This window comes from Gigantopelta aegis, chromosome 1 (assembly GCF_016097555.1).
Source record: "Gigantopelta aegis isolate Gae_Host chromosome 1, Gae_host_genome, whole genome shotgun sequence".
Taxonomy (NCBI): Eukaryota; Metazoa; Mollusca; class Gastropoda; order Neomphalida; family Peltospiridae; genus Gigantopelta; species Gigantopelta aegis.
The window spans coordinates 21648727-21676284 of record NC_054699.1 but is presented as its reverse complement, the minus strand read 5'-3'; the positions used below and the strand labels follow the sequence as shown (position 1 = coordinate 21676284).

The 27558-nt window shown below is 36.9% G+C and overlaps 1 protein-coding gene across 4 annotated transcripts in view; it reads right to left on the bottom strand.

The window, feature by feature from the left end:
• Nucleotides 1-27558, bottom strand: part of LOC121372089 (ATP-binding cassette sub-family C member 4-like) — a 106633-nt gene that overhangs the window by 51301 nt on the left and 27774 nt on the right. For 3 of the 4 annotated variants that reach the window (XR_005957884.1, XR_005957886.1, XM_041498357.1), the window contains 2 exons: nt 27255-27418; nt 25777-25902 (listed from right to left, as the gene is read on the bottom strand). Coding sequence is in view for 1 of the 4 variants with exons in the window: in XM_041498357.1 (XP_041354291.1) it covers nt 25777-25902; nt 27255-27418 (290 nt within the window). In the remaining 3 variants the exon portion in view is untranslated. Of the gene's footprint in view, nt 1-14273; nt 14524-25776; nt 25903-27254; nt 27419-27558 lie in introns of all 4 variants that reach the window. The other variant, XR_005957885.1, reaches the window with a different exon arrangement.

Here is a 27558-nt window from a genome sequence, read left to right as displayed (position 1 = left end):
ATACAGCCAGAAGGCTTACCATTAAACATACATATTGTTTTAATTCTTCACCATTTCCTAGAAGTGAATATGTGAACCATAACATGTGCCACAATTAGGAACTGTAGTGGACCGTGATGAATGAACTCTCACCCGGAAGTGATCTGTGTAGTGAGACCTAAACCAAATAACTTCCGGCTGGGTCAAAGTTTCGAGGTGCAGCCACCTTTTGATAGAGCAGTTAATACCACAAATCCTGTAATTGGTGATTATAGAGGGCTGTCTTTACTTACCTAAACCTATACGTTTATTGGATATTTGTATAATTTTAATTGTATGTCAAAGTCAAATTGCTAATTTAACGGCCATTTTGGTATCTGAAATCATGTGTGTGTTCAGTGATCTGCTATTTCAATGTAAGACTTGTAGTTCATACCATCCTGGAGACACGGTGTACCATGACAAAGGATAAAAAAAGGAAATGTTTTATTTAACGACGCACTCAACACATTTTATTTATGGTTATATGGCATTAGACATATGGTTAAGGACCACACAGATATTGAGGGAGAAAACCAGCTGTTCATGGGCTATTCTTTTCGATTAGCAGCAAGGGATCTTTTATATGCACCATCCCATAGACAGGATAGCACATACCACGGCCTTTGATGTACCAGTCGTGGTGCACTGGATGGGCAAATCCTCATGATAGTCAAACTATAGCCTGTCCCATCATTCTATAAAAATGTTTTTTGTAAATAATTTCAGTTTGGTTTAACATAAGAAGAAAAGTAAAAATGCTTTGGAAATAGCAAAAAAAAAAAAAAAATTGTGTGTAATTTACAAATCAATCGGTTTAGAAATAAATAACTTGTATTAAATTTCATCAAATGAAAAAAAGCGTTCCCTGTGTGACGGACAGTAGATCTGTAACTCTGCATGATAAAGCTATATACATGAATGTTGAGTTCTTATACCTTGAGGCACTGCGAACAAAAAAGGACCGGAAAACAATATATCGAACAGACGGACAGACGGACAGACGGAAAACTTACAATCCCTCCACTTGGGAATGATAGGGGACTAGTATCTAGTCTAAGGACATAATACTGACCTGAGACATAGCCCAGTGGTACAGCGTTCGCTCGATGCACGGTCGGTGTGGGATGGATCCCCATGAGTGGGCCCATTTGGGCTATTTCTCGTTCCAGCCAGTGCACCACAACTGGTATATCAAAGGCCGTAGTATGTACTACCCTGTCTGTGGGATGGTGCATATAAAAGATCCCTTGCTGCTTATCAAAAAGAGTAGCCCATGAAGTGGCAACAGTGGGTTTCCTCTCTCAATATCTGTGTGGTCCTTAGCCATACGTCTGACGCCATATAACCGTAAATAAAATGTGTTGAGTGCATCGTTAAATTAAATGTCTTTCTTTCTTTCAATACTGACCTTGATACGCTTGAATGAAATGAACATTTCGGAGACAAAACGATATATGATTGCAAACTTCACTCGATGAGATATAAATCATATTTGACAAAAAACATGAAATATCCTTTAGTTATTACTATTTTGTTTTTTGATTTTATTAACTGAAAAATGAAACAAGACTTATAAGATAATATTTAGACAAGGCTTTGCACCTAACAGAGTTCAACAAAATCCGCTAGCCCAACACCCGAGGCTAGTGCTTTTTAACATCAGGCTAGTAACAAATGTAAATCAAGTAGCCTGATGGAGTACCAGTAGTTGCTTTAAAAAAAAAAAAAAAAAAATTTTTTTTTTTTTAAAATTCCACTTGTTCACTGTAAATGTTTACCTCCACTGAAGTTTGTTTGATAAATGTTATCCTGATGTTGGTCAACGCACAAATTCAACAAAACAATTAGTATATAATAATATTCCACTCAAAACTAATTTTCAACAAACTGCAATAACAATTAAGTCATCTCTACGTTATCACAGTTGCAGCAAATTAGACATTGTTTTCCTTTCACTTTCATACTTCAGGGACAGAAAATAAAATGAATAAAATGTGTGTTTTGATTGGCTGTATGTACAAGTCACATGGTAATAATATCTTACACATGTAAACATCTAAGTTGGGAATCACCAACCAGAAGATTAATTAGCAGACTAACGCAATGTATCACCAAAGTATACACAACGCCAGTCATACCTTGAATTCCTGTGTTCGTTTTATTTATCTACTGTCTTCTATTTTAATGTCTTGCTTCCTTGTGATAAGGAAGTCGGCAATCAGAAAAACAAAATACTCTCATGGTAACAGCTCAGTGGGTCAGCTAGGCTTATTTTCATTTCATTTCAAACTTATTTCCGTGCTTATATCCAATTAAGGTTCAAGCACTCTGTCCTGGGCACACACCTCAGCTATCTGGGCTGTCTGTCCAGGACAGTGAAAGAGAAGAGGGTAGAGTGGCCTTACGCCTACCCATCGAGTCGTTAAAACTCGTTCTGGGTGGGAGCCGGTACCAGGCTGCGAACCCTGTACCTATCAGAGCCTTATGTCCGATGGCTTAACCACGACGCCACCGATACCGGTTAGGCTTATTTAAAATGTGTATCGTCTTGGGTAGTTTCAAGACAATTTGTTTTGGTCTATCAGTAGACCTACATGTATTTCATATTCCAACTGCTCGTGTGTGAATTCAATAGCAATTTGTAGACTAACAGCGAAAGATTACACTGTTGAATTTACTGAAGGACATTGGCTGATGTTATACTGTAGTACTGATATGGTCAATATCTGATTATTAACTATTCTAACAGTAGATTTTGTTGTGATCAATTGAGAAACAATTGTTTCGGCTTCATACACAATCAATATCAGATACCGTATGGGCTGAAATATTATTTGTTTTATTTATTTATTATTATTATTTTTTAAATTTTATCCCAGTGCCCCCTTTTCTTTCTCTCCAATGAATTCCATCTGATTTTTTCCCGATCTGGCAACTCCTCCTATCTTTCAACTTCTTTCGCTGTCCACCTCCACATCCCAGTCCTTGTCTCTCCAACCAAGACAGGTGCTTGTCTCTTGTGGCTATCTGTGCCACACACCTGTTCCCCATCAACTTTTAGCTGTGGGCTTAGTCTGACCACATCGGTGAGTGTTCAGTAGTTACTTCTGGCATTGTTAAGAGGCACTTGTAACCATCTACTATGCACCCCTACTACCGGCGGTCGTTAGTTAGTGCCGTGGATCAGACCAGCTTTATTAGCGGCAGAGGACGAGGATGCCAGGTGGGTGCAGGGATATACACAGAGACTGCACCCGTGGAGGAAGTTGAGACAGGTAGGCGATGGTGTGGACAGCTCAGAAGACAGAGTCGGAGGAAATTGACAGAAAGGGTCGAAACAGATTGAAATCGTGGGAGAAATTGGAAAGGTTTTTTTTATATTAATATAATGAGAATGATAGGCAGAGGGTGATAGATGAGAAAGATGAATGCATGTGTGAGCCAGCCTTGACGGGATCTGAACCACTGTCGTCAGCTTGATTGTCCAGCAGCTTATCCACTAGACCACGGAGCTCACTTGAAATATTAATTATTACTTTGTGTGTGTTTGCACATGCATTTGTGAGTATATATATGTGTGTGTGTGTGGTGTGTGTGTGTGTGTGTGTGTGTGTGTGTGTGTGTGTGTGTGTGTGTGTGTGTGTGTGCTTGTGTGATACATATGAAATTTGAGTTACTACAAACATTAGAAATCCTAGAAATGAGGGGATGGGATGTAGCCCAGTGGTAAAGCGTCCGCTTGATACGCGGTCGGTCTAGGATTGATCCCCGTCAGTGGACCCATAGGGCTATTTCTCGTTCCAGCCAATGCTCCACAACTGGTGTAATAAAGGCCGTGGTACTATTCTGTCTGTGGGATGGCGCATATAAAAGATCCCTTGCTGCCAATCGATAAAGTAGCCCATGAAGTGACGACAGCAGGTTTCCTCTCTCAATATCTGTGTGGTCCTTAACCATATGTCCGATGCCATATAACCATAAATAAAATGTGTTGAGTGTGTCATTGAATAAAACATTTCCTTCCTTCCTTCCTTCCCAGAAATGAGCTGCACTGAAACCGTTCCATCATGTATTTCCATTTATTCACTCACAATATTAGCTCACCTCAGCTTTAAATGATTTTGAGATGTGCTTTGAACTGCCAACTGAATGCACATGCCACCTACCAGTATATGTCACATGCATTATGATACTACTAATACTCTATTCTGAAACTCAAAACATAATATGTAGATATTCTTGACTGAATGCATGTGGCAAGCAGCATTCCAGACTGATCTTAGAATTAAAGGATTTTTCATTCATTTCAACGTATTTTATGCTTATATGCAATTACGTTTCACTGTCCTGGGCACACACCTCAGCTATCTGGGCTGTCCAGGACAGCGGGTTAGTTGTTAGTTGGTTAGTTGTTAGTGATAAAGAAGAGGGTGTTAGCCGGTACCGGGCTGCGAACCCTGAATCTACCAGCCTGTAGTCCGATGACTTAACCACTGCGCCACCAAGGCCGGTTTAAAAGAAACCACATTATCCACCTTATACAATGCTTCCAATTTGTTACAAAGATTATACATGATAAAACAATGCGTTCAATTGGTCCAAAAGATTGTACATGATGAAACATCTTCAATTGGTCAGAAATATTATACTGGATAAAACAATGCCTACAATTGGTCAGAAAGATTATATATGACAAAACAATGTTTTCAATGAGTCCAAAAGATTATACATGATAAAACAATGTTTTCAATGAGTCCAAAAGATTATACATGATAAAACAATGTTTTCAATGAGTCCAAAAGATTATACATGATAAAACAATGTTTTCAATGAGTCCAAAAGATTATACATGATAAAACAACACCTGCAATTTGTCAGAAAGACTATCTATGCAACATGTAACTTTGTTTAAATAAATTGTTTCAGCATAAAGTGTTTGTTCGCAACATTCAAACCTATAGCACCATAATGAACAATGTCCAATAAACAGTATTGTAATACTGTAGAATACTTTATTTTTGTGTGGAATTTATTTACACGTTTTTCGCGTGTGAATGAAATTCGTGAAAATATATTCCACGCGAAAATAAAGGCTGATTTTTTTTTTTTTTTAAATGTGTAGTCTCGTTCAACTATACCACATTAGTTTCCAATGTACGAGACTAGTAGTAACAAAGCGTTGCTCCCTCCTGTCACGGAACAAACCACAAAACACAAAAGCTGTTTAAAACTTTAAATCGAGAACACGATGATAAGTACATACATGATAATAAAACAATTCTAACACTAAAAAACTTTATGCTGTTTTCCTTCGCATGTACTAGCGATCAGTTCATCGGACAAAGTCTACACGTGTTCAATGGCGGAAGTAAACATGCATTATCACAGTATATTAAAAATGTGGAAGTGAAAAAATCCGGACTGGGCTATAACAATTATAAGGATTAAGAAAAACTGCACGCGGTAAGCACCTTCTGTAAGCTTATTAACTTGTAAACAATGAAGTCTTGATTGGTTAAAGCAGGAAAACTATTGTTATATGTGTATAGCAAACTCGTGTGTACATGTAGGATTAGTTATACAGATTAGCATAACAACCGGCAAAACTAAGTTCCATTTTTAAAACAAAATGATTGACATCTGTACTTCATTTTTTTTATTGATGGGGGTTGGGGGATTCGCGAAAATAAATGTTCGAGAATTCACCCATTTTCATTAAATCGTGAAAATTTTATCCCGGAAAAATATGGTATTCTACAGTATTCAGTGACTGCTATTATAACAAGGCAAACTACTTTGGTTATTAAAGGCGCAGGTCCTAGTTTCAACCCGTAAAGATGGACACTAAGTTTGGTTAAGTTACAAACCTGTAACACATTTGGATAACGTTACAAGAGAGTGAAACAAGAGTCTGTATCACTGAAACAGTGAAATGTCGTTAAAAATAGACTAAAACTTGAATCCATAACTGCTACTTCTCAAACGCATGTGCGTTTTTAAAAATATGAAAAATGCATTTTGTGGTATTAAAACACCAGGATGACCAGAAACACTTCAGTTGTATGGAAATGGATTCTCTAAACAATAAAACATAAGTAATGTTTGATTTCAGTGGTATAAACAGCTTTAATAGTGAAAAATATGCCTTAGTGTCCCTTTAAAACTATCAACCAATTTATGAAAACTGAATATTACTACAATTATGACAATGAAATTAAACCAACCAATTCCAAAAATATGAAAATCAATTGAAGAAATCTGAACATTATAATATATTTTTTTTAAAACAACAAAAAGAACAAACTATTATTGATAACATAAAAAATGTCACAACTCATTATCAGGGGAGATTACCTCCAGTACCTGGGATCAAATCCACATTTTTGTATGCATGTAGTTTATTATGGCTGATACAGCAATCTATAAATATCACATTTACATGTAATGGTAATTTAATGTAGAGGAATACCCTCTAATGGATGTTTTCCATTGAAAATACATGTTATATTTAATGCTAACTGAATCAATAAAGAACATTACCATTCATATTAGAACGACCATCAACATTGCGCCAAATTTCCTTCATTAAAATGCGCACCATTTCCCTTTGGCTTAATCCTACGGGACATTCCAAATTACATAGCACCATACCACCCTCCGCCTGTTACCGACTACGGTTGGACTGCTGGTACTCTCTTGCACCTGCCAGTGCAGGCAGTCCCTCCTTCACCCTCCCCAACCCTTTCCTGTCCTGGATGGAGGCCGGTTCTTGTGCCCAAGACGGGCGTGCGCTACAACGGCTTGCTCTGAATGTGCATGTTAACCCCTTTGGCATTGGCATAAAGAACATCATAATGTCCTATTAGTCAGTACACTGTACTCAATTAATGTAACTATGAGAGATATAAAACCTACAGACTAATTATAAATAAATCATATTATGGCATATCAAAAGTCAATAATTGTCTTTCTTTCATTTTTCATAATCACAAATGTTCACTTTAGCTGTAAGTTTTGACATTGGGGGGGGGGGGGGGGGGGGGGGAATCACACTGAGATGAAAGATGGATGAATGGAAGAGGGAGGGGGAGTCTGCAGAGTTTAGTGAATTTAGGTACCAGTACATCACCGCACAAAGGGGGAAGGAGTGGTTAGCAGTAAGTGGATGCATGTGTAAGTCTTTAGTTATTCTCTTTTTCCCCACCACTGTATCACTTTAGCACATCAAATGTAATGTCATTTTAAAAAAAAATATTAACCTTCTTATATTGAGGATAGTACAGCCATTTTTTTTTTTTTTTAAATATGGCACTATGATTCCTAGTACAGCAGCTTGAACATTAAGTTGACAGCTGAATAATGGAAGTGAAGATTCATGAAAAATCCACCTCCTCATACATTCTCCACTACTGACGTTCAGAAGACCAGTCAATAGCTCATGGACGTTAGTGCCACTCGCTGTTGCTGAATAGAGGGCAGGTACTGATAGACCAGCTAATGCTGGAATGATGTGACTGAGACCAGTCAAATAGCTCATGAAAGTCAGTGCCATTCGCTGTTGCTGAATATAGGGTAGGTACTGATAGTACAGCTAATGCTTGTGGTTGTGGACATTAGTGTCACCCGCTGTTGCTGAATACAGGGCAGGTACTGATAGACCAGCTAATGCTGGAATGACATGACAGAGACCAGTCAAATAGCTCGTGAACGTTACTGTCACTCACTGTTGCTGAATACAGGGCAGGTACTGATAGACCAGCTAATGCTTGTGGTTGTGGACATTAGTGTCACTCATTGTTGCTGAACACAGGCCAGGTACTGATAGACCAGCTAATGCTGGAATGATGTGACAGACCAGTCAAATAGCTTGTGAACATTAGTGTTACTCGCTGTTGCTGAATACAGGGCAGGTTCTGATAGACCAGCTAATGCTGGAATGATGTGACAGACCAGTCAAATAGCTTGTGAACATTAGTGTTACTCGCTGTTGCTGAATATAGGGCAGGTACTGATAGACCAGCTAATGCTTGTGGTTGTGGACATTAGTGTCACTCATTGTTGCTGAACACAGGCCAGGTACTGATAGACCAGCTAATGCTGGAATGATGTGACAGACCAGTCAAATAGCTTGTGAACATTAGTGTTACTCGCTGTTGCTGAATACAGGGCAGGTTCTGATAGACCAGCTAATGCTGGAAAGCTAGCAGATGACAGGACAAAAGAAGTTTAGGACACATTAATAAATTTAGCAAGTATTCTGAGAGTACCGGTACTGCTAAAGCAACACACGTCCCCCATTGGGCCCCACAAGTCTCCTAAGTTCAAGGGCCATAACTCTAGCAAACATGAATAAATTCCAATGGTATTTATCTTTGTGAATTTTGCACAAATTAAAAAATTTGAAACAGAATTAATATGAACACTAAAACATTATCATTATGACATCACTAATTATGACTATGGGCTATTTCTCGTTCCAGCCAATGCACCACGACTGGTATATCAAAGGCTGTGGTATCTTCCATCCTGTCTGTGCAATGGTGCATATAAAAAATCCCTAGCTACTAATAGAAAAAGGTAGTGGGTTTCCTCTCTATGACTGTGTTAAGATGACCATATGTTTGAAATCCAATAGCCGATGTAAAGTATTCATCTGATGCACTGTCAGTCTAGGATCAATCTCCGTCAGTGGGTCCATTAGGTTATTTCTTGTTCCGGCCAAACCAATAAATGTTCAATTATAATTTATCAATGGAACATCACTTATACATCTATGCTAAAAAAAAAAAAATCATTTTGTTTGACGTCATGTCAAGAGTTTGGGAATCAGCTCTTTCAACTGCAACCACGAAGTTTCGATCATGCTGGACACAGATGTACAACAACAAAGGATAAAGATAGCTAGCAGGGTTTCTAGAATTGTAAAAAAATCCACCAGCCAAGAGATCAGTGATTTTTAAAAACTGTACTAGCCATGATTAAAAATTCACTAGCCCTACTTTAAATAAACACAATTTTACTAATAGTAATAATCGGATATGTTACCTAAAGGACATAGAGCTCAAAAACCCTTACATTTGGGGTGTGAGTGGGTGGGGCAGGATATATAGAGGATATTTCGTGTTTTTTTGTCAAATATTATTTATATCTCATCGAGTGAAGTTTGCAATCATATCATATATTGCACGACGAGTGTGATATGATTGCAAAGTTCACGAGATGAGATCTAAATCATATCTGACAAAAAATATGAAATTTTCTATTTATTATTTAACTTTTGGCAATTTACCTTTTTTTTTTAAATGCCAGCATCAAAATAGTTCCGGCTTTCTTACGTGAAGATAACACTTTCTACAGTGACGATAACACATTTTAGAGTGAAATAGTGAAATTTTCACTCTAAAATGTGTTATCGTCACTGATTGACTGATAACACTTTTATTTCACTGATATTTTTTAAAATTTCACTTAAAGCCGCACGCCCTAGTTCCATCCAGTGAAAATAAATTATAATTTGGTTAATCTACAAACCTGTAACGCACTTAGATCACGTTTTTATCAAATGGAGTGAAAAAGCAGGTTTTATATCGATAAATACCATGGGAATCCCCATGTCCCAATTGCTTGAAATAATTTTGAAAGTTAGTATTCTGATGTCACCGGTAGATGTCGCTCGAAGCACAACAATGCCTACGTCACGACAAATTTCACAGAGTGCGCACAGACTTGGGGTGCGTTCTTTTGACCTCTCCTGGACATGTTCCAACTGTTCTGTCCTGGTTGTATCCCCTCTCCAGATATCGTAAGACTTAGCAAAATTATTGGTTTTAAGGGTTTGTAACGTTTTGTATTGAGATACTTACTTGTCTGAACTTTATTGTTACTGAAAATGTTCACGAACTGTGAAGAAAAATCTCACAAATGAACAACAAGCAAACGACAACAAATCGGATGTTGATTGCGCGAACCGTGCATGAGAAAACAAACCGAACCAAAATGATAACTGTCACGTGGTATACCAACGTCTGTGACATTGAAATGGAAATATCCCCTCTAAAAATAGATTAGACCTTGTCTGCTCAACGTTTTTTTCTCAGAGGCCCGTGGCATTTTATGAAATACGAAAAATGCATTTTGTGGTATTACAAACACCAGGATTACCAGGATTACCCAAAAACACTTCAGATGAATATAAATGTATATTCTAAATAATAAACGGTAAGTAAAGTGTAATTTTATTTGTGAAAAAATGGGTTTAATAGCGAAAAACAATGGCGTAATGGTTAACAACTAGGGCGTGTCCCTTTAATGTTATATAATAATAATATTTACAATATAGACTTAAATGCAACTTTTTTTCACTAGCCATTGTGCAAGGTGATAGAAGTTATTTACTAGCGCAACATTGAATATCACTAGCCATGGGAGCGGGGCTACCACAATCTAGAAGCCCTGTCAGGCAAGGCAATAGTAGTTATTTACCAGCCCAACATTGAATATCACTAGCCATGGGAGTGGGGCTACCACAATCTAGAAGCCCTGTCTGGCAAGGCAATAGAAGTTATTTACTAGCGCAACATTGAATATCACTAGCCATGGGAGCGGGGCTACCACAATCTAGAAGCCCTGTCAGGCAAGGCAATAGTAGTTATTTACCAGCCCAACATTGAATATTACTAGCCATGGGAGTGGGGCTACCACAATCTAGAAGCCCTGTCTGGCAAGGCAATAGAAGTTATTTACTAGCGCAACATTGAATATCACTAGCCATGGGAGCGGGGCTACCACAATCTAGAAGCCCTGTCAGGCAAGGCAATAGTAGTTATTTACCAGCCCAACATTGAATATCACTAGCCATGGGAGTGGGGCTACCACAATCTAGAAGCCCTGTCAGGCAAGGCAATAGTAGTTATTTACCAGCCCAACATTGAATATCACTAGCCATGGGAGTGGGGCTACCACAATCTAGAAGCCCTGTCAGGCAAAGCAATAGTAGTTATTTACCAGCCCAACATTGAATATCACTAGCCATGGGAGTGGGGCTACCACAATCTAGAAGCCCCATCGGGCAGGACAATAGTAGTTATTTACTAGCCCAACATTGAATATCACTAGCCATGGGAGTGGGGCTACCACAATCTAGAAGCCCTGTCTGGCATGGCAATAGTAGTTATTTACTAGCCCAACATTGAATATTACTAGCCATGGGAGTGGGGCTACCACAATCTAGAAGCCCTGTCTGGCATGGCAATAGTAGTTATTTACTAGCCCAACATTGAATATCACTAGCCATGGGAGTGGGGCTACCACAATCTAGAAGCCCTGTCTGGCATGGCAATAGTAGTTATTTACTAGCCCAACATTGAATATTACTAGCCATGGGAGCGGGGCTACCACAATCTAGAAGCCCTGTCTGGCATGGCAATAGTAGTTATTTACTAGCCCAACATTGAATATCACTAGACATGGGAGTGAGGCTACCATAATCTAGAAGCCCTGTCTGGCATGGCAATAGTAGTTATTTACTAGCCCAACATTGAATATCACTAGCCATGGGAGTGGGGCTACCACAATCTAGAAGCCCTGTCAGGCAAGGCAATAGTAGTTATTTACCAGCCCAACATTGAATATCACTAGCCATGGGAGTGGGGCTACCACAATCTAGAAGCCCTGTCTGGCAAGGCAATAGTAGTTATTTACTAGCCCAACATTGAATATCACTAGCCATGGGAGTGGGGCTACCACAATCTAGAAGCCCTGTCTGGCAAGGCAATAGTAGTTATTTACTAGCCCAACATTGAATATCACTAGCCATGGGAGTGGGGCTACCATAATCTAGAAGCCCTGTCAGACAAGGCAATAGTAGTTATTTACCAGCCCAACATTGAATATCACTAGCCATGGGAGTGGGGCTACCACAATCTAGAAGCCCTGTCAGGCAAGGCAATAGTAGTTATTTACCAGCCCAACATTGAATATCACTAGCCATGGGATTGGGGCTACCACAATCTAGAAGCCCTGTCAGGCAAGGCAATAGAAGTTATTTACCAGCCCAACACTGAATATCACTAGCCATGGGAGTGGGGCTACCACAATCTAGAAGCCCTGTCAGGCAAGGCAATAGAAGTTATTTACCAGCCCAACATTGAATATCACTAGCCATGGGAGTGGGGCTACCACAATCTAGAAGCCCTGTCTGGCATGGCAATAGTAGTTATTTACTAGCCCAACATTGAATATCACTAGCCATGGGAGTGGGGCTACCACAATCTAGAAGCCCTGTCAGGCAAGGCAATAGAAGTTATTTACCAGCCCAACATTGAATATCACTAGCCATGGGAGTGGGGCTACCACAATCTAGAAGCCCTGTCAGGCAAGGCAATAGTAGTTATTTACCAGCCCAACATTGAATATCACTAGCCATGGGAGTGGGGCTACCACAATCTAGAAGCCCTGTCAGGCAAGGCAATAGTAGTTATTTACCAGCCCAACATTGAATATCACTAGCCATGGGAGTGGGGCTACCACAATCTAGAAGCCCTGTCAGGCAAAGCAATAGTAGTTATTTACCAGCCCAACATTGAATATCACTAGCCATGGGAGTGGGGCTACCACAATCTAGAAGCCCCATCGGGCAGGACAATAGTAGTTATTTACTAGCCCAACATTGAATATCACTAGCCATGGGAGTGGGGCTACCACAATCTAGAAGCCCTGTCTGGCATGGCAATAGTAGTTATTTACTAGCCCAACATTGAATATTACTAGCCATGGGAGTGGGGCTACCACAATCTAGAAGCCCTGTCTGGCATGGCAATAGTAGTTATTTACTAGCCCAACATTGAATATCACTAGCCATGGGAGTGGGGCTACCACAATCTAGAAGCCCTGTCTGGCATGGCAATAGTAGTTATTTACTAGCCCAACATTGAATATTACTAGCCATGGGAGCGGGGCTACCACAATCTAGAAGCCCTGTCTGGCATGGCAATAGTAGTTATTTACTAGCCCAACATTGAATATCACTAGACATGGGAGTGAGGCTACCATAATCTAGAAGCCCTGTCTGGCATGGCAATAGTAGTTATTTACTAGCCCAACATTGAATATCACTAGCCATGGGAGTGGGGCTACCACAATCTAGAAGCCCTGTCAGGCAAGGCAATAGTAGTTATTTACCAGCCCAACATTGAATATCACTAGCCATGGGAGTGGGGCTACCACAATCTAGAAGCCCTGTCAGGCAAGGCAATAGTAGTTATTTACTAGCCCAACATTGAATATCACTAGCCATGGGAGTGGGGCTACCACAATCTAGAAGCCCTGTCAGGCAAGGCAATAGTAGTTATTTACCAGCCCAACATTGAATATCACTAGCCATGGGATTGGGGCTACCACAATCTAGAAGCCCTGTCAGGCAAGGCAATAGAAGTTATTTACCAGCCCAACACTGAATATCACTAGCCATGGGAGTGGGGCTACCACAATCTAGAAGCCCTGTCAGGCAAGGCAATAGAAGTTATTTACCAGCCCAACATTGAATATCACTAGCCATGGGAGTGGGGCTACCACAATCTAGAAGCCCTGTCTGGCATGGCAATAGTAGTTATTTACTAGCCCAACATTGAATATCACTAGCCATGGGAGTGGGGCTACCACAATCTAGAAGCCCTGTCAGGCAAGGCAATAGTAGTTATTTACTAGCCCAACATTGAATATCACTAGCCATGGGAGTGAGGCTACCACAATCTAGAAGCCTTGCAGTTAGTTTAATGGACACAATACCTACCTTGATACACAAATATTGAGCTTCATATCTTGAGGCATTACGAACAAAAAGAGGACGTGAAAACAATATCTAACAGGTGGAGGGAGACAAAACTTATAGCTCCTCCAGATGGACTGGTATATCGAAGGCTGTGGTATGTGCTATCCTGTTTGTGGGATGGTGCATGTAAAAGATCTCATGCTACTAGTCTAAGGGGGTCTATAGTCCTTCCCACAGGGAACACCTTTTTTTCCATACTATGGAATTTACTACAAGTTATTTATTTCTAAAATTATTTACAAAGAAAGAAAGAAAGAAATGTTTTATTTAATGACGCACTCAACACATTTTATTTATGGTTAAAAGGCGTCAGAGATATGGTTAAGGACTACACAGATGAATTTTTTTTTTTTTTTTAAATAATAATAAATAAAAAAAACATTGTAGGAGGATGGGACGGACTGTCTAAGGACACAATACTGACCTTGATACGCTTGAATGAAATAAGCATCTCGGAGACAAACTGGATTCCCATAGCCACGCCCACCATGACTCCGAACCGTATGGACGACAAGAGACCGATCATCACGAAGATAGATTCCGTCTTCAGAGGATTCCCCATCACCACATTGCCCACTATGATTAACAGTATGACAAGTTTCACGGAGAAAAACATGGGTGCCAGAATTAAACCCTGAATGTAACGGGCTTGGCGGATTCGTTTCATCTCGTTACTGAAATAGCAAGGCATTGTGGGACTGGAGATAAAAGCAAATTAAATGTTTTAAAAAAAACTAAAAAAATTAGCAGTAAAGTTTTCGATTGAAAAACATGTATAAAAAATTCAATTACACTAATTAAAACCCCCCAACTAGTTTCAAAGTGCATGTTAATTTATGATTGTGATTTCTTTATTTTGGTATAGGTAGGAGTAACCTATGTGGCAACCGTGGGTTTCTTCTCTCTTTCTCTTGAGCGTGTGTTGAAATAATCATATGTTAGACACCAAACCGTCATAATTTACAAATGTGCTGAACAAATATTTCTTTCATGATTTTGATAAACCTGTCGGATTTCTTATCCCTGCCAGTGCACTATGTCTGGAATATCAAAGGCCAAGGTATGTGCTATCCTGTATGTAGGATGGTGCATATAAAATATCCCTTGCTACAAATGGAAAAATTACCAAATGTTTGACATCCAATAGCCAATGATTAATAAATCAATGTGCTCTAGTGGTGTTGTTAAACAAAAACACAAACTTTAAGTTTTTTATAAACCTGTTATACTATTTAGCAATACATGTATTATATATGTGTATAATGGTGTCTTGCAAAGTGGAGGGATTTATAAACATACACAGCCATTGAAATAAATCCCGAATATTAGGTCATGCAGGTTTCATACCAGTTACGTCTAGATGGGTTTTTTTTTTTTCATAACCGATACTTCGTTCACGATGAAGTTTTTGTTCACAATGAATGGTTTTCACGATTTTCTCAGACAACTAAGCTTACTGTAACAAATAATACCGGAACAAAATAACATGTTTATAATAATGTTTATCCATAAGCATACAAGATGGGGTGGGGAGAGAGGGTTGGAGGGTGAATTCCCAATGCTGGAGCAGATTGTTAAATTCAGGCAAAACAAAACGATGGAGATATAATAGCAAATTGAGCTATTATTTGAGTTATTTTTCCATTATTCTACCACATTATCAGAATCCATTTAAAAATGAGTAGTGATTTGTTTGCAACCATATTTTGCTGTTTGGAAGGAAGGTTATATGGTGTCAGTCATTTAAGGACCACAGAGATATTGAGAGGAAACCTGCTGTCGCCACTTCATGGACTACTCTATTCGATTAGCAGCAAGGGATCTTTAATGTGCACCATCCCACAGACAGGATAGTACATACTACTGCCTTTGTTACACCAGTTGTGGAGCACTGGCTGGAACGAGAAATAGCTCAATGGATCCACCGAAGGGGATAGATCCTAGACCGACTGCGCAACAAGCGAATGCTTTGCTGTTTGGAAATAATGTTAATATGGATAATATGTTGTCCAGTTTTCGGACATTTTGGTTTAACTGGGGCAGAAATCAACCGAATTGGTTACAAACTGAAAAATACCATGTAACCTACTAATCGCTTAGGCTGACTACAGCTTATTTCGGTTTTGGCTAGTAAATTTTTGGTCTGGATTTGTGGAAATATTCCCTTGTATTACTAAATAAGGCTTCGTTTTTTTTGTCTTTCTATTTTATTTTATTTTTTTATTTTTTTTGGGGGGGGGGGGGGAGGTAGGGAAGATGCAATTGCACCTATTACTCCATTTTAATTATGTCCCTGTTTTAAACTGTATATATTAAACATAGATCTACCCGTTTTTTTTCCATGCAGTCAGGTACATTTAAGTACTATAGTCTGAAAAATGCATTTCGAAAGAATACAATGAAATGCTAAAAGGAAAAATGCTACATGCTAATTTATACTGCCTACAACTAATAAAATAATGTTTCACAGTTCTACAAGCAAATGATATGAGATGTCAAGTTCCACAGATCCAAGAATTAAAGGTTACACACCACCATATATTTTTAACGATGTACCGGCCTCGGTGGCATCGTGGTAGGCCATCGGTCTACAGGCTGGTAGGTACTGTGTTCGGATCCCAGTCGAGGCATGGGATTTTTTAATCCAGATACCGACTCCAAACCCCAAGTGAGTACTCCGCAAGGCTCAATGGGTAGGTGTAAACCACTTGCACCGACTAGTGATCCATAACTGGTTCAACAAAGGCCATGGTTTGTGTTATCCTGTCTGTGGGAAGCGCAAATAAAAGATCCCTTGCTGCCTGTTGTAAAAGAGTAGCCTATGTGGCGACAGTGGGTTTCCTCTAAAAAAACAGTGTCAGAATGACCATATGTTTGATGTCCAATAGCCGATGATAAGATAAAAAACCAATGTGCTCTAGTGGCATCGTTAAATAAAACAAACTTTACTTTACTTTAATTGGCCAACATCTATTATTATTTTTTGGGCCACCATATATTTTGGCAAGTTTTGAGCCCTGATAGTTAAGTATACCGTATATATACTGTTCGGTACTGGTATCAAGTCAATACTGATTTACCGTACCAAGTAAATTTCAATACACTGAAATTTCAGTATTGAAAACATTTTATCCGCTCTTTACTAAAGCACTAACAATATACCTGATAAATACAAAATAGCTGAAAAGAAGAGAGATGAGATGAGGGCTTTGTGTATGGAATTTAATTTTATTTAAATGAAATTAGTGTGTGAGACTTAATACATATTCATTTAAAGCTGAGTATACCAAAAATACCGCTTGATATTGGTATTGGTATCATATTAATATTGAATACCATACCGAAACTGAGGTAAATCATCCCCAAAATACCAATACCGAACCTGAAATTTCAATACTGCCCAGCTCTATTAATAGTAAAGAAATTATATATTTATTTATTTATTATATTTATTTTGATTTTTAATAGTAAATAAACGTATAAGTACTGGTCAATATCAGCAATACATGGGCCATTACATTTCATATGAAACTGGTTTGTGTTAAATGACAAACTTTACAATGCATTAAAGATACACATACATACATACATAAGCACAAAACAATATCAACAACAACCCCTGCAATTGCCCACGGCAATCGGCAATGCTATGTAGTTTTTCATTCTCCACGACACTTTTTCTGCTGTGGACTATTATTCGATTTTTTTTTTTCACCGATTTTTGTTTGTTTGCCGTGGACGTTTTCATTATTGCAGAGGTTGACCAATATGTTGGCTATTACATTTCATATGAAATCAGTTCTTGTTAAATATCACTTAACAATGCATTAACAATTAATTAGTTGTAAAGAACATGGCAATAATTGGCCCCAGATCTTTGTGCAAAGGTTAAGCGATACGGACAAAGCTGTGTCATGTGACCCATTTCGTGCAGTTTACAATTGAAACAAAAACTGTGCAGTTTTAAACACACACAGCTAAAAAAAAAATGCTGACAACACACTAGATATTCTGTCAACTTTGCCGGAGTTCTTCATATCTGCATATGTACAACCGTTTCAGGATCTGAACAGGGTCAGTCTGATTAGGTTTTGTCCTCTTATCCTACAAAACCATGCTGTCGATAAACTGACAATATCATCAGTCCTGGTTACACAATCAGAAGTCAGGTTTCAAAAAAAATATTTGACTTGATGCCCATAGGCTTGACATAATCACAATCACCATCATAATCACTATCATATCATAATCAAGATCACCATCATAATCACTATCACATCATAATCAAGATCAATGTTATAATCAAGATCAATGTTATAATCAAGATCAATGTTATAATCAAGATCACCATCATAATCAAGATCACCATCATAATCAAGATCACACTATAATCAAGATCACATCACAATCAAGATCACACTTTAATTAAGATCACTATCATAATCAAGATCACACTATAATCAAGATCACACTATAATCAAGATCACACCATAAACAAAATCACCATAAAAAGCATGATTACCATCATAACTAAGATGACCATCACATCGTAATCAAGATCACATCACAATCAACATCGCCATAAAAATTATGATTACCATCATAATCAAGATCACCCAAAACAAATCATGAAAACCATCATAATCAAGATCAACATTATAATTAAAATCACCATCATATTCAAGATCACCCAAAACAAATTATGATCACCATCATAATCAAGATCACCCAAAACAAATCATGATCACCATTATAATTAAAATCACCATCATATTCAAGATCACATCATAATCAACATCACCATAAAAATCACGACCACCATCATAATCAAGATCACCATTATAATCATGATCACTGTAAATATTGTCACCATCATAATCAAGATCACACCATTATAATTAAAATCACATCATAATCGAGATTACCATTATGATCAAGATCACCACCACAACCATAATTACCATGATAATGATCATCACAGTTATAATCACTATATCCTAAATACTTGACCCTCTGTAAACCGGAATTCTTCCAAAACCGGACATTATTCACGGTCCTTTTCTTAAAATCAGTACAGAAAATAACATCTCTAAACCGGATACCTCTTAAAATCGGACAGTTTACTTGGTCCCGAGGGGGTCCAATTTAGAGGACTTTCACTGTATCGTTATATAATTCACATTGGGCAGAAGGATATTAAAGGGTTAATGTTTGTTTTGTTTAATTACACACCATCGGCATTTGCATTGGATGTCAAACATTTGATAATTCTGACATACAGTCTTAAGAGGAAACCTGCTGCATTTTTTCCATTACCAGCAAAGATTTTTTATATAAATACTTTCCCACAGACAAAACAACACATACCACAGCCTCTGATAAACCAGTCATGGGGGTAATGGTTCAGATGGGGGAAAAAATAAAGTGTTTCCACCAAGAAGTTTCGATCCTACAACTCAAGCACCATGAATGACTGAAACAGTGATGATATCATTATTAACTTGTATGTACATCAGTACAATTACATGTACTATATAGTTCGTCCCATCCTCGTATAGAAATATTTTTTGTAAATAATTTTGGTTTGGTCTGACATAAGAGGAAAAGTAAAAGTGTTTTGGAAATAACAAAAAATGGTATTAAAAAAATATTCAGTTCAGAAATAAATAAAACTGTAATACATATCATAGTAAGAAAATGACGCTTACAGCGTTGTGGCCGCCATTTTGGTTTTATGGACTGATATTCTTGATACGAGATAACTCTGTTTGATTAATTTCACTACAGAGGGAACAACAAGAAAATAATCAAGAGTTATCTTATTATAAGACTATACCAGTCCATAAAACAAAATGGCAGCCATAATGCTGTTAGCATCGTTTTCTTACTATGGTTTGTATTACAGTTTTATTTATTTATGAACCAAATATTTCTTTTCCTTACACACAGAAATGGTAGTTTTTTGTATTATTTCCAAAACACTTTCACTTTTCTTCTTATTCAAACTGAACCAAAATTATTTACAAAAAGCATTTGTATATGAGGACTATAAGTTATGTGGACAACTTCAGAAGAGCATCCTTGAACCGTAATTAGACATACACACGATCATAAGCTATATCATCCTACGAAAACACTGGCATTGAACATAGCAACCAGCCTCAGTGGCGCAGTGGTTAAGAAATCGGATATGAGGTTGGTAGGTACAGGATTCGAAGCCTGGTACCGGCTCCAACACAGAGTGAGTTTGAATGACTCAATGGGTAGGTGTAAGGCCACTACACCCTCTTCTTTCTCACTAACCACTAACAACTAACAATTAACCCACTGTCCTGGACAGACAGCCCAGATAGCTGAGGTGTGTGCCTAAGACAGCGTGCTTGAACCCTAATTGGATATAAGCACAAAAATAAGTTGAAATGAATGAATGAACATAGCAATTACATTACTTATGTTAATTAATGAACAGTAAAATAAACAACTCACAGTCTACCATAAAAAAATTAGGTACGTAACATGAAAAACCCACACAATAGTAATTGGCAATGATTGGACAAAAACATTGGTACTGCCAACCATCACTTAATATGTAAAAATTGTTTGTCTTTTTTTATTTTAATTTATTATATATAACATCGATTTTATACTAAATTTGTGTGACTGTTATACATCGATAAATTCACTACAAATTACAATCAATTCTTATAATCACAAAAAATACAACTTATTTTGTTAAAAATACAAATAAATCAGTTTATAACATCCTTTCCATGACTTGTTTTATGTAATGACATCCCATTTTATCTTGACATAATGATATCATTTTCTTAAGGTTTATTGCAGGAGGTTTTTTTTAGTGATGTTGTCCAATCAAAATAGAGTAAATTGTATAAGAGTGAAAAGTTTGTAATTATAATACAATATCAGCATTATAGAATACTGAATTCTACGTTTAAAAAATCATACACTTGGCCGTAAAAATCTAATACATACATATGTATATAGGAGATGCATGTACAGCTAAGTACGCTTAATAAATAAATGATTATTGTACAAGGTGCATTTTGTAACAAGTTCAACTTCTAAGAAATTATTTACCTCAAGATTATTACGGATAACTTAATGTAATTAAGACTCAAGAGTAACCTTCTGTAAACGATCACAAAACAACCAGCCTTGGTGTTGTCGTGGTTAAGCCATCGGACAAGGTTCGCAGCCCGATTCTGGCTCTATCCCAGAGCAAGTTTCAACGACTCAGTGGGTAGGTGTAAGACCACTACACCCTCTTCTCTCTCACTAACCACTAACCAACTAACAACTATCTCACTGTCCTGAACAGACAGCCCAGATAGCTGAGGTTTGTTTCCAGAACAGCATGCTTGAACCTTAATTGGATATACACTGGATAAGAAAATAAACTGAAATGAAATTAAATGATCACAAATGCCTATCATGATTAATATTTATTATGTAATTATAGTCTGTCGCAGAGGGAATGCCTTTTTTCATACTATGGAATTTACTACCAGTTATTTATTTCTGAGCCGAATGCTTTTAAATTGGATATAAAAATAGTATTTTTTTGTTATTTCTAAAACACTTTTACTTTTCTTTTTACGTCAAACCAAATTGAAATTATTTACAAAAAATATTTTTGTAGAAGGATGGGATGGACTTGAACCATGAGTTACGTTAATAAGAAAATGTGAAAAATATGTTTTTTGTTTTAAGGACATGTACAAAATGCAGATTAATTACCTGAGACAGAAAACCAGCCTCAGTGGTGCAGTGGTTAAGCCATCGGATTACAGGCTGGTAGGTACAGGGTTCGTAGCCTGGTACCGTCTCCCACCCAGAGCGAGTTCTTATGGGCTCAATGGGTAGGTGTAAGGCCACTACACCCTCTTCTCTCTCGCTAACAACTAACCAACTAACAAGTAACCCACTGTCCTGGACAGAAAGCCCCCGATAGCTGACGTGTTAGCCCAGAACAGCATGCTTGAACCTTAATTGGATATAAGCACGAAAATAAGTTGAAATGAGACAGAAAGGTGATGATAATTATTGCTATTTTCAGCTGGTATTAGCACAAAACTTAAACTTAAACGTTTTTGATAGATGTTCCGTAAGTAAACTGATTTAAGATTGTTGGGTTTTTAAAATTAACTATGATGACATTGGTATTGGCAAAAAACTTAAATGTCTTTGATAGATGTTTCATAAATAAACTGATTTAAGGTATTGTTTTGTTTTTAATTAACTATGATGATATTTTAATCAGAATAGCAAAGAAAATGCAAAAAGCCAGAAGGCAAAAGCAACTAAAAAATGTCTAAAACTAAGAGATATCTAACTAGAGATTTCGCAAAATGTTAGTCACATGCATTTTTTTTGTTTTTTGTTTGTTAGTGATTTTATTAAAATTAGTCTAAAAGAAACTAAAACAATTTGCAACAAGAAACAAAGGATAACATATTTTTTAATATTTTTATTTATTGCAGATTCCAAAAGATCATATCTCAGAATTGGGGGTGGAGGATGGGGGGTGGGGATGGGCAGGAAGGAAATACATGAATAATTTAAAGGTATCTGGAATGGAATATGTGGGGTGGGGGTGGGGTGGAATTGCAGGAAATACATAAATAATTTAAAGGTATTTGGTGTGGAGGATTTAAAAAATTTTTTTTTTATTTATTTTATATAGAAAATGCCAAACTACATTTATATGGATAGTTAGGGAAGGAGATACTGATAGAGTGTCCCAGACCCACAGTGCTTCCTCCACCTCCATCCCTCCCCCCCCCCCATCTCAAAATGATCATTTCTGGATGTGCTTATGTCTCTAAAAAAAAGAAGAATGGTGCACAAAAACAAAATGCATTATTAAAATACTACTGAATTCAAGAAACATGGCAAACACACGTGCATGAGAATTATCCAAAGGGCTGTTCATGAATTGATCACATGGAGGGGGGGGGGGGGGGGCAATGTTTTCATATTGGAGTCATAAAATTAAATCTCACTTAAACCAAGCAAGAACCGAAAAAAAAGGAAGATTCATTTGGCATAAAATAATAAATGGTGTTTCCTCCATGTAATCAATTTTAGAACAGTCCTTGCAAACAATAGAACAATGTAAATTTATTATAATTCAGTTATAACACATTAAAAGCTATGTAGTATTATTAGTATAACTATTAGGACTACATAGTTATAAAATATTAAAAAGCTTCCATTTTGTATCATATTTATGTCCCGAGTGAAATAATTTTTAACTGAAACAAATTTTAGAGAGTGACAATGAAGATTATTTCTGGTGGGACATAAACATGATATGAAATGATAGCAGGTTCAATATCCTATTTATAATATAATTGCCCATAATCGATTTTGATTTATATCATCAAAGTCATTTGATTAACATTCTGGTAAGGTTGTAAGGATGTTGGAGTGTTATGTCCCAATGTGTGTTCTAGTTGTATGCAACACTTTGATATTAAAGGCATACTGTCACGGATTTAAGGACCTTATTTCTCTAAAAATGGATAATAAATAAAAATTACATTAATTGTTGGAAACCAAATCTAGCTATCGCATCACCTTAACTGAACCATGATGGAATGAAATCCATGTCAACCCTCTCGGAAATTTTAGTTTTGAATTATGGACCATTGCCATAATTCAATTATTTTTACAAAATCTCATTAATAAATGGAGTATGGTGGTTATGAAGATGGTTTAATAAAGTACATTTAGGGACAAATCAAATTATTTTTGTTCAGGTAATACCTTGTTCGACCATTAAATAGGTCAGTGGTCTATGACAATATGCCTTTAACTTACACATCCACAAAACCTAACATAATATATCATGTGCACCATTTATTTTATTTTTTATTATTATTTTAAAACAGCAGAATACATGGACAAATACTGTAAATTATCTATATTTTGTCATTTGTAATGTCCTTATAATTATTGTCAGTTATACTGGAAGCTTTTAAAAACATTTTTTAAATGCTTCTCAAAATTTCAATGATTGAAGGCATGAAGTTTAAAAAAATACCTTATAGGTGTTACAAGCTGTGTGGTTAACTTACATGAAAAAAATACCATAAACCATCTATATTTTGTCATTTGTATTAAGTTTTATGTTCTTACAATTATCAAGTCAGTTAAGCTTTAAAAAACCCTGTCAAAATGCTTCTCAAAATTTCAATGATTGAAGGCATGAATTAAAAAAAAAACTTTACAGGTGTTACAAGCTGTGTGGTTAACTTACATGAAAAAAATACCATAAACCATCTATATTTTGTCATTTGTATTAAGCTTTATGTCTTTATAATTATCAAGTTAGTTAAGCTTTTAAAAACAATTTCAAAATGGTTCTCAAATTTTCAATGATTGAAGGCATGAATTAATAAAACTAACTTTATAGGTGTTACAAGCTGTGTGGTTAACTTTAGATTTAAGCTGTGAGTAATATTAAATATTTTTTTAAAAAGGAAAAGAATGTTAATTTAATCACATTTAATTAGCAGAGCTATAAGATATAAAACTAGTAATTGCTACACCTGGTCTGATAAATTAGATAAATAAAAATATCTTTTACTGCCAAATACTTTGTTTTTGTTTAACGTCACCACTAGAGCACATTGATTATTAATCATCGGCTATTGGGTGTCAAACATTCGCTAATTTTTACTGCCAAATAGATTACTTTCTAATCAGCCACGAAAAAAATCGGTTAAATGTACTCTTGAAAAGGCAGGACAGTACATACCATGGCCTTTCCTATACCAGTCATTGGGCACAACACCGACATATTTGAAACATGATGTTGTAACAGTTAAGAACTTTTCACTTATTGAAATTAATTTCCCCGAGTTTGAAAAAACAATTCTACAAAAGAATTGACAAAGACATTGTATATATTCAAGGATTTCGATATTCAAACACAATTGATACACTTAAACGGGCTGTTACTGCAACTTTGAGATTTGTAGATACTGACATACTTAAAATATATACTAGCTGTTAGTGTCCAGCAATTTGGAGGAAACAGGGATTATATTTTCAGCTCTGATGCTGGTAGGTACTGGGTTCGTATCCCAGTACTGGATACAACTCACAGCAAGTGTGCAACTTAGTGGCAAGGTTACAACACTGTTAAGCTTCTTTTTTCACCAAACACTATTCTGTATTCTTAACATATAGCTCAGATACCTAAAGTATGCCCAGAGGAGTGTGCTTGAACCGTAACTGGATAAAAGCACAAAATAAAATGAAAATGAAATAAATTTGGCTTTTTAAGGGAATAAATATTTAAAAATGAAATGCAATTGAAACTTATAAGTAACAGTAAAATGGGGTGTTAAATATATAATATGTACCCATTGTGGAAATGAAATAAAAATAGTATTGCATACATTTCTAATAAGTAGTACTACGTTATAATAATGTAATAACTTGACATATCATGAAACAAGAAGTGACTTTTTACTTTACTTAGAATTTTGTTAACCCCCCCCCCCCCCCCCCCCCCGCAAACAAAATACTAATATAGTTCAAACATTTCATTTAAAATAAGATGATGGGTGTAATAAAGATTTAAAAAAAAAAATGCAAACTGCTGATATCTTCTTGTGTTATTTTAAATGACATTTAAAAAACATTAATATCCAATTTCCATTTTCAAATTTTTCTTATGCCCCAACTTAAATTACATTGACTCATATAAATCCTGTAAAGTGATAGTATACTATAGATATATAATAAAATGATAGAATTTCTTGTAAATCTAGTAAAATAAAACTCTTGTAAATCCATGTCATACTAATAAGTGAATATGAAATAAAATAACACTGCATGTACATGTAACAAAATGATGGTAGTGTAAAAAAAACCCAACAGAAATGGCTTCTTACCTTCGCACTTTTCTGACCAATTCTCCAAATGGTTTCTCCCAGCAGTACATTTTAATGACCCGAATTGCTGAGATAATCTCGTTCATAATGCGCACTCTATCATCCGTAAAAACAGCCGTCTTCTGTCTGAAGATACAAAAACAAAAACCCACACAATTAGAAGAAGTTTGCTTTCTTTAATGACACCACTAGAGCACATTGATTTATTAATCATCGGCTATTGGATGTCAAACATTTGGTAATTTTCGACATACAGTCTTAGAGGAAACCTGCTATATTTTTCCATTAGTAGCAAGGAATATTTTATATGCACCATCCCACAGACAGGATAGCACATACCATGGCCTTTGATATACCAGTTATGTTGCACTAGCTAGAACGAGAAATAGACCAATGGGCCTACCAATGGGGATCAATCCCAAACCGACCGCACATCAAGCGAGTGCTTTACCACTGGGCTACATCCTGCCCCTAGAATGATCAAAGGAATGTGTTTAGTAGTAGTTAGCACATTGATCAATCAGTTGTTATTACTAGTAGGTATACCGGCCTCGGTGGCGTCGTGGTAGGCCATCGGTCTACAGGCTGGTAGGTACTGGGTTCGGATCCCAGTCGAGGCATGGGATTTTTCGTAATCCAGATACCGACTCCAAACCCTGAGTGAGTGCTCCGCAAGGCTCAATGGGTAGGTGTAAACCACTTGCACCGACCAGTGATCCATAACTGGTTCAACAAAGGCCATGGTTTGTGTTATCCTGCCTGTGGGAAGTGCAACTAAAAGATCCCTTGCTGCTAATCGGAAGAGTAGCCCATGAAGTGGCGACAGCGGGTTTCCTCTCAAACTCTGTGTGGTCCTTAACCATATGTCTGACGCCATATAACCGTAAATAAAATGTGTTGAGTGCGTCGTTAAATAAAACATTCCTTTCTTTACTAGTAGGTATCTAAAAAGAAAAAAGTTTGTTTTGTATAAAAACTACCACTAGAGCACATTGGTTAATTACTCACAGAACACTTTGTTTAGTATCATATTACAATTTGGTATGCAAATTTCAGAGATTGCTACACAATTCTAACATGTTAAATAGTAGGTGCTATTGCTAACTGAAATTTTAAAAATAAAATTGACCAAACTAAAACCCACCACCAACTTTCTGCAGTTGCAGCCATAAGCACCCCCGACACAAAATGAACTGGTCCAAAAATCTCAAAAGCCAATCAAATTTCAAAAATCTTTCAACATGTCATGGGCACCCATTTTCAGAGCTAAAATATTTAACACAAAACCAGCACACATTAAAAAAAAAAAACCAGAAAAGGAAAATTAGTTCACCTGAGTTTTGAGAACAATTTTTCCATGGGAGACAAATTCTTAAGTTCGAGCCATGCATTTGATAAGTCATTTAGGCCTCAAAAAGTAATAATTAAACGTATGCAATTGCTTTGGAATTTAGCGTTTTAACTTTTTCATATTTTACCTAAGTTTTGAGAACAGTTTTCCCATCCATCCCTGCACAGGAATAAGCAGGAGTAGAACTGCGAACCCGGCGAGCACCGTGGGACCGAGTTCATGCCACAGGATTATCAGGACGGCCAGAGCCTGGAGCGGACCGACCCACATAAAGTGGAGAAATATTACAGCCTGGAAAAAAACACACAGAAATAAAACATTAATGTTTAAACAAGCATTCTGAGAAGTTTTGTTTTGTTTTGTTTAATGACACGACTAGAGCACACTGATTTATTAACCATCAGCTATTGGATGTCAAACATTTGGTAATT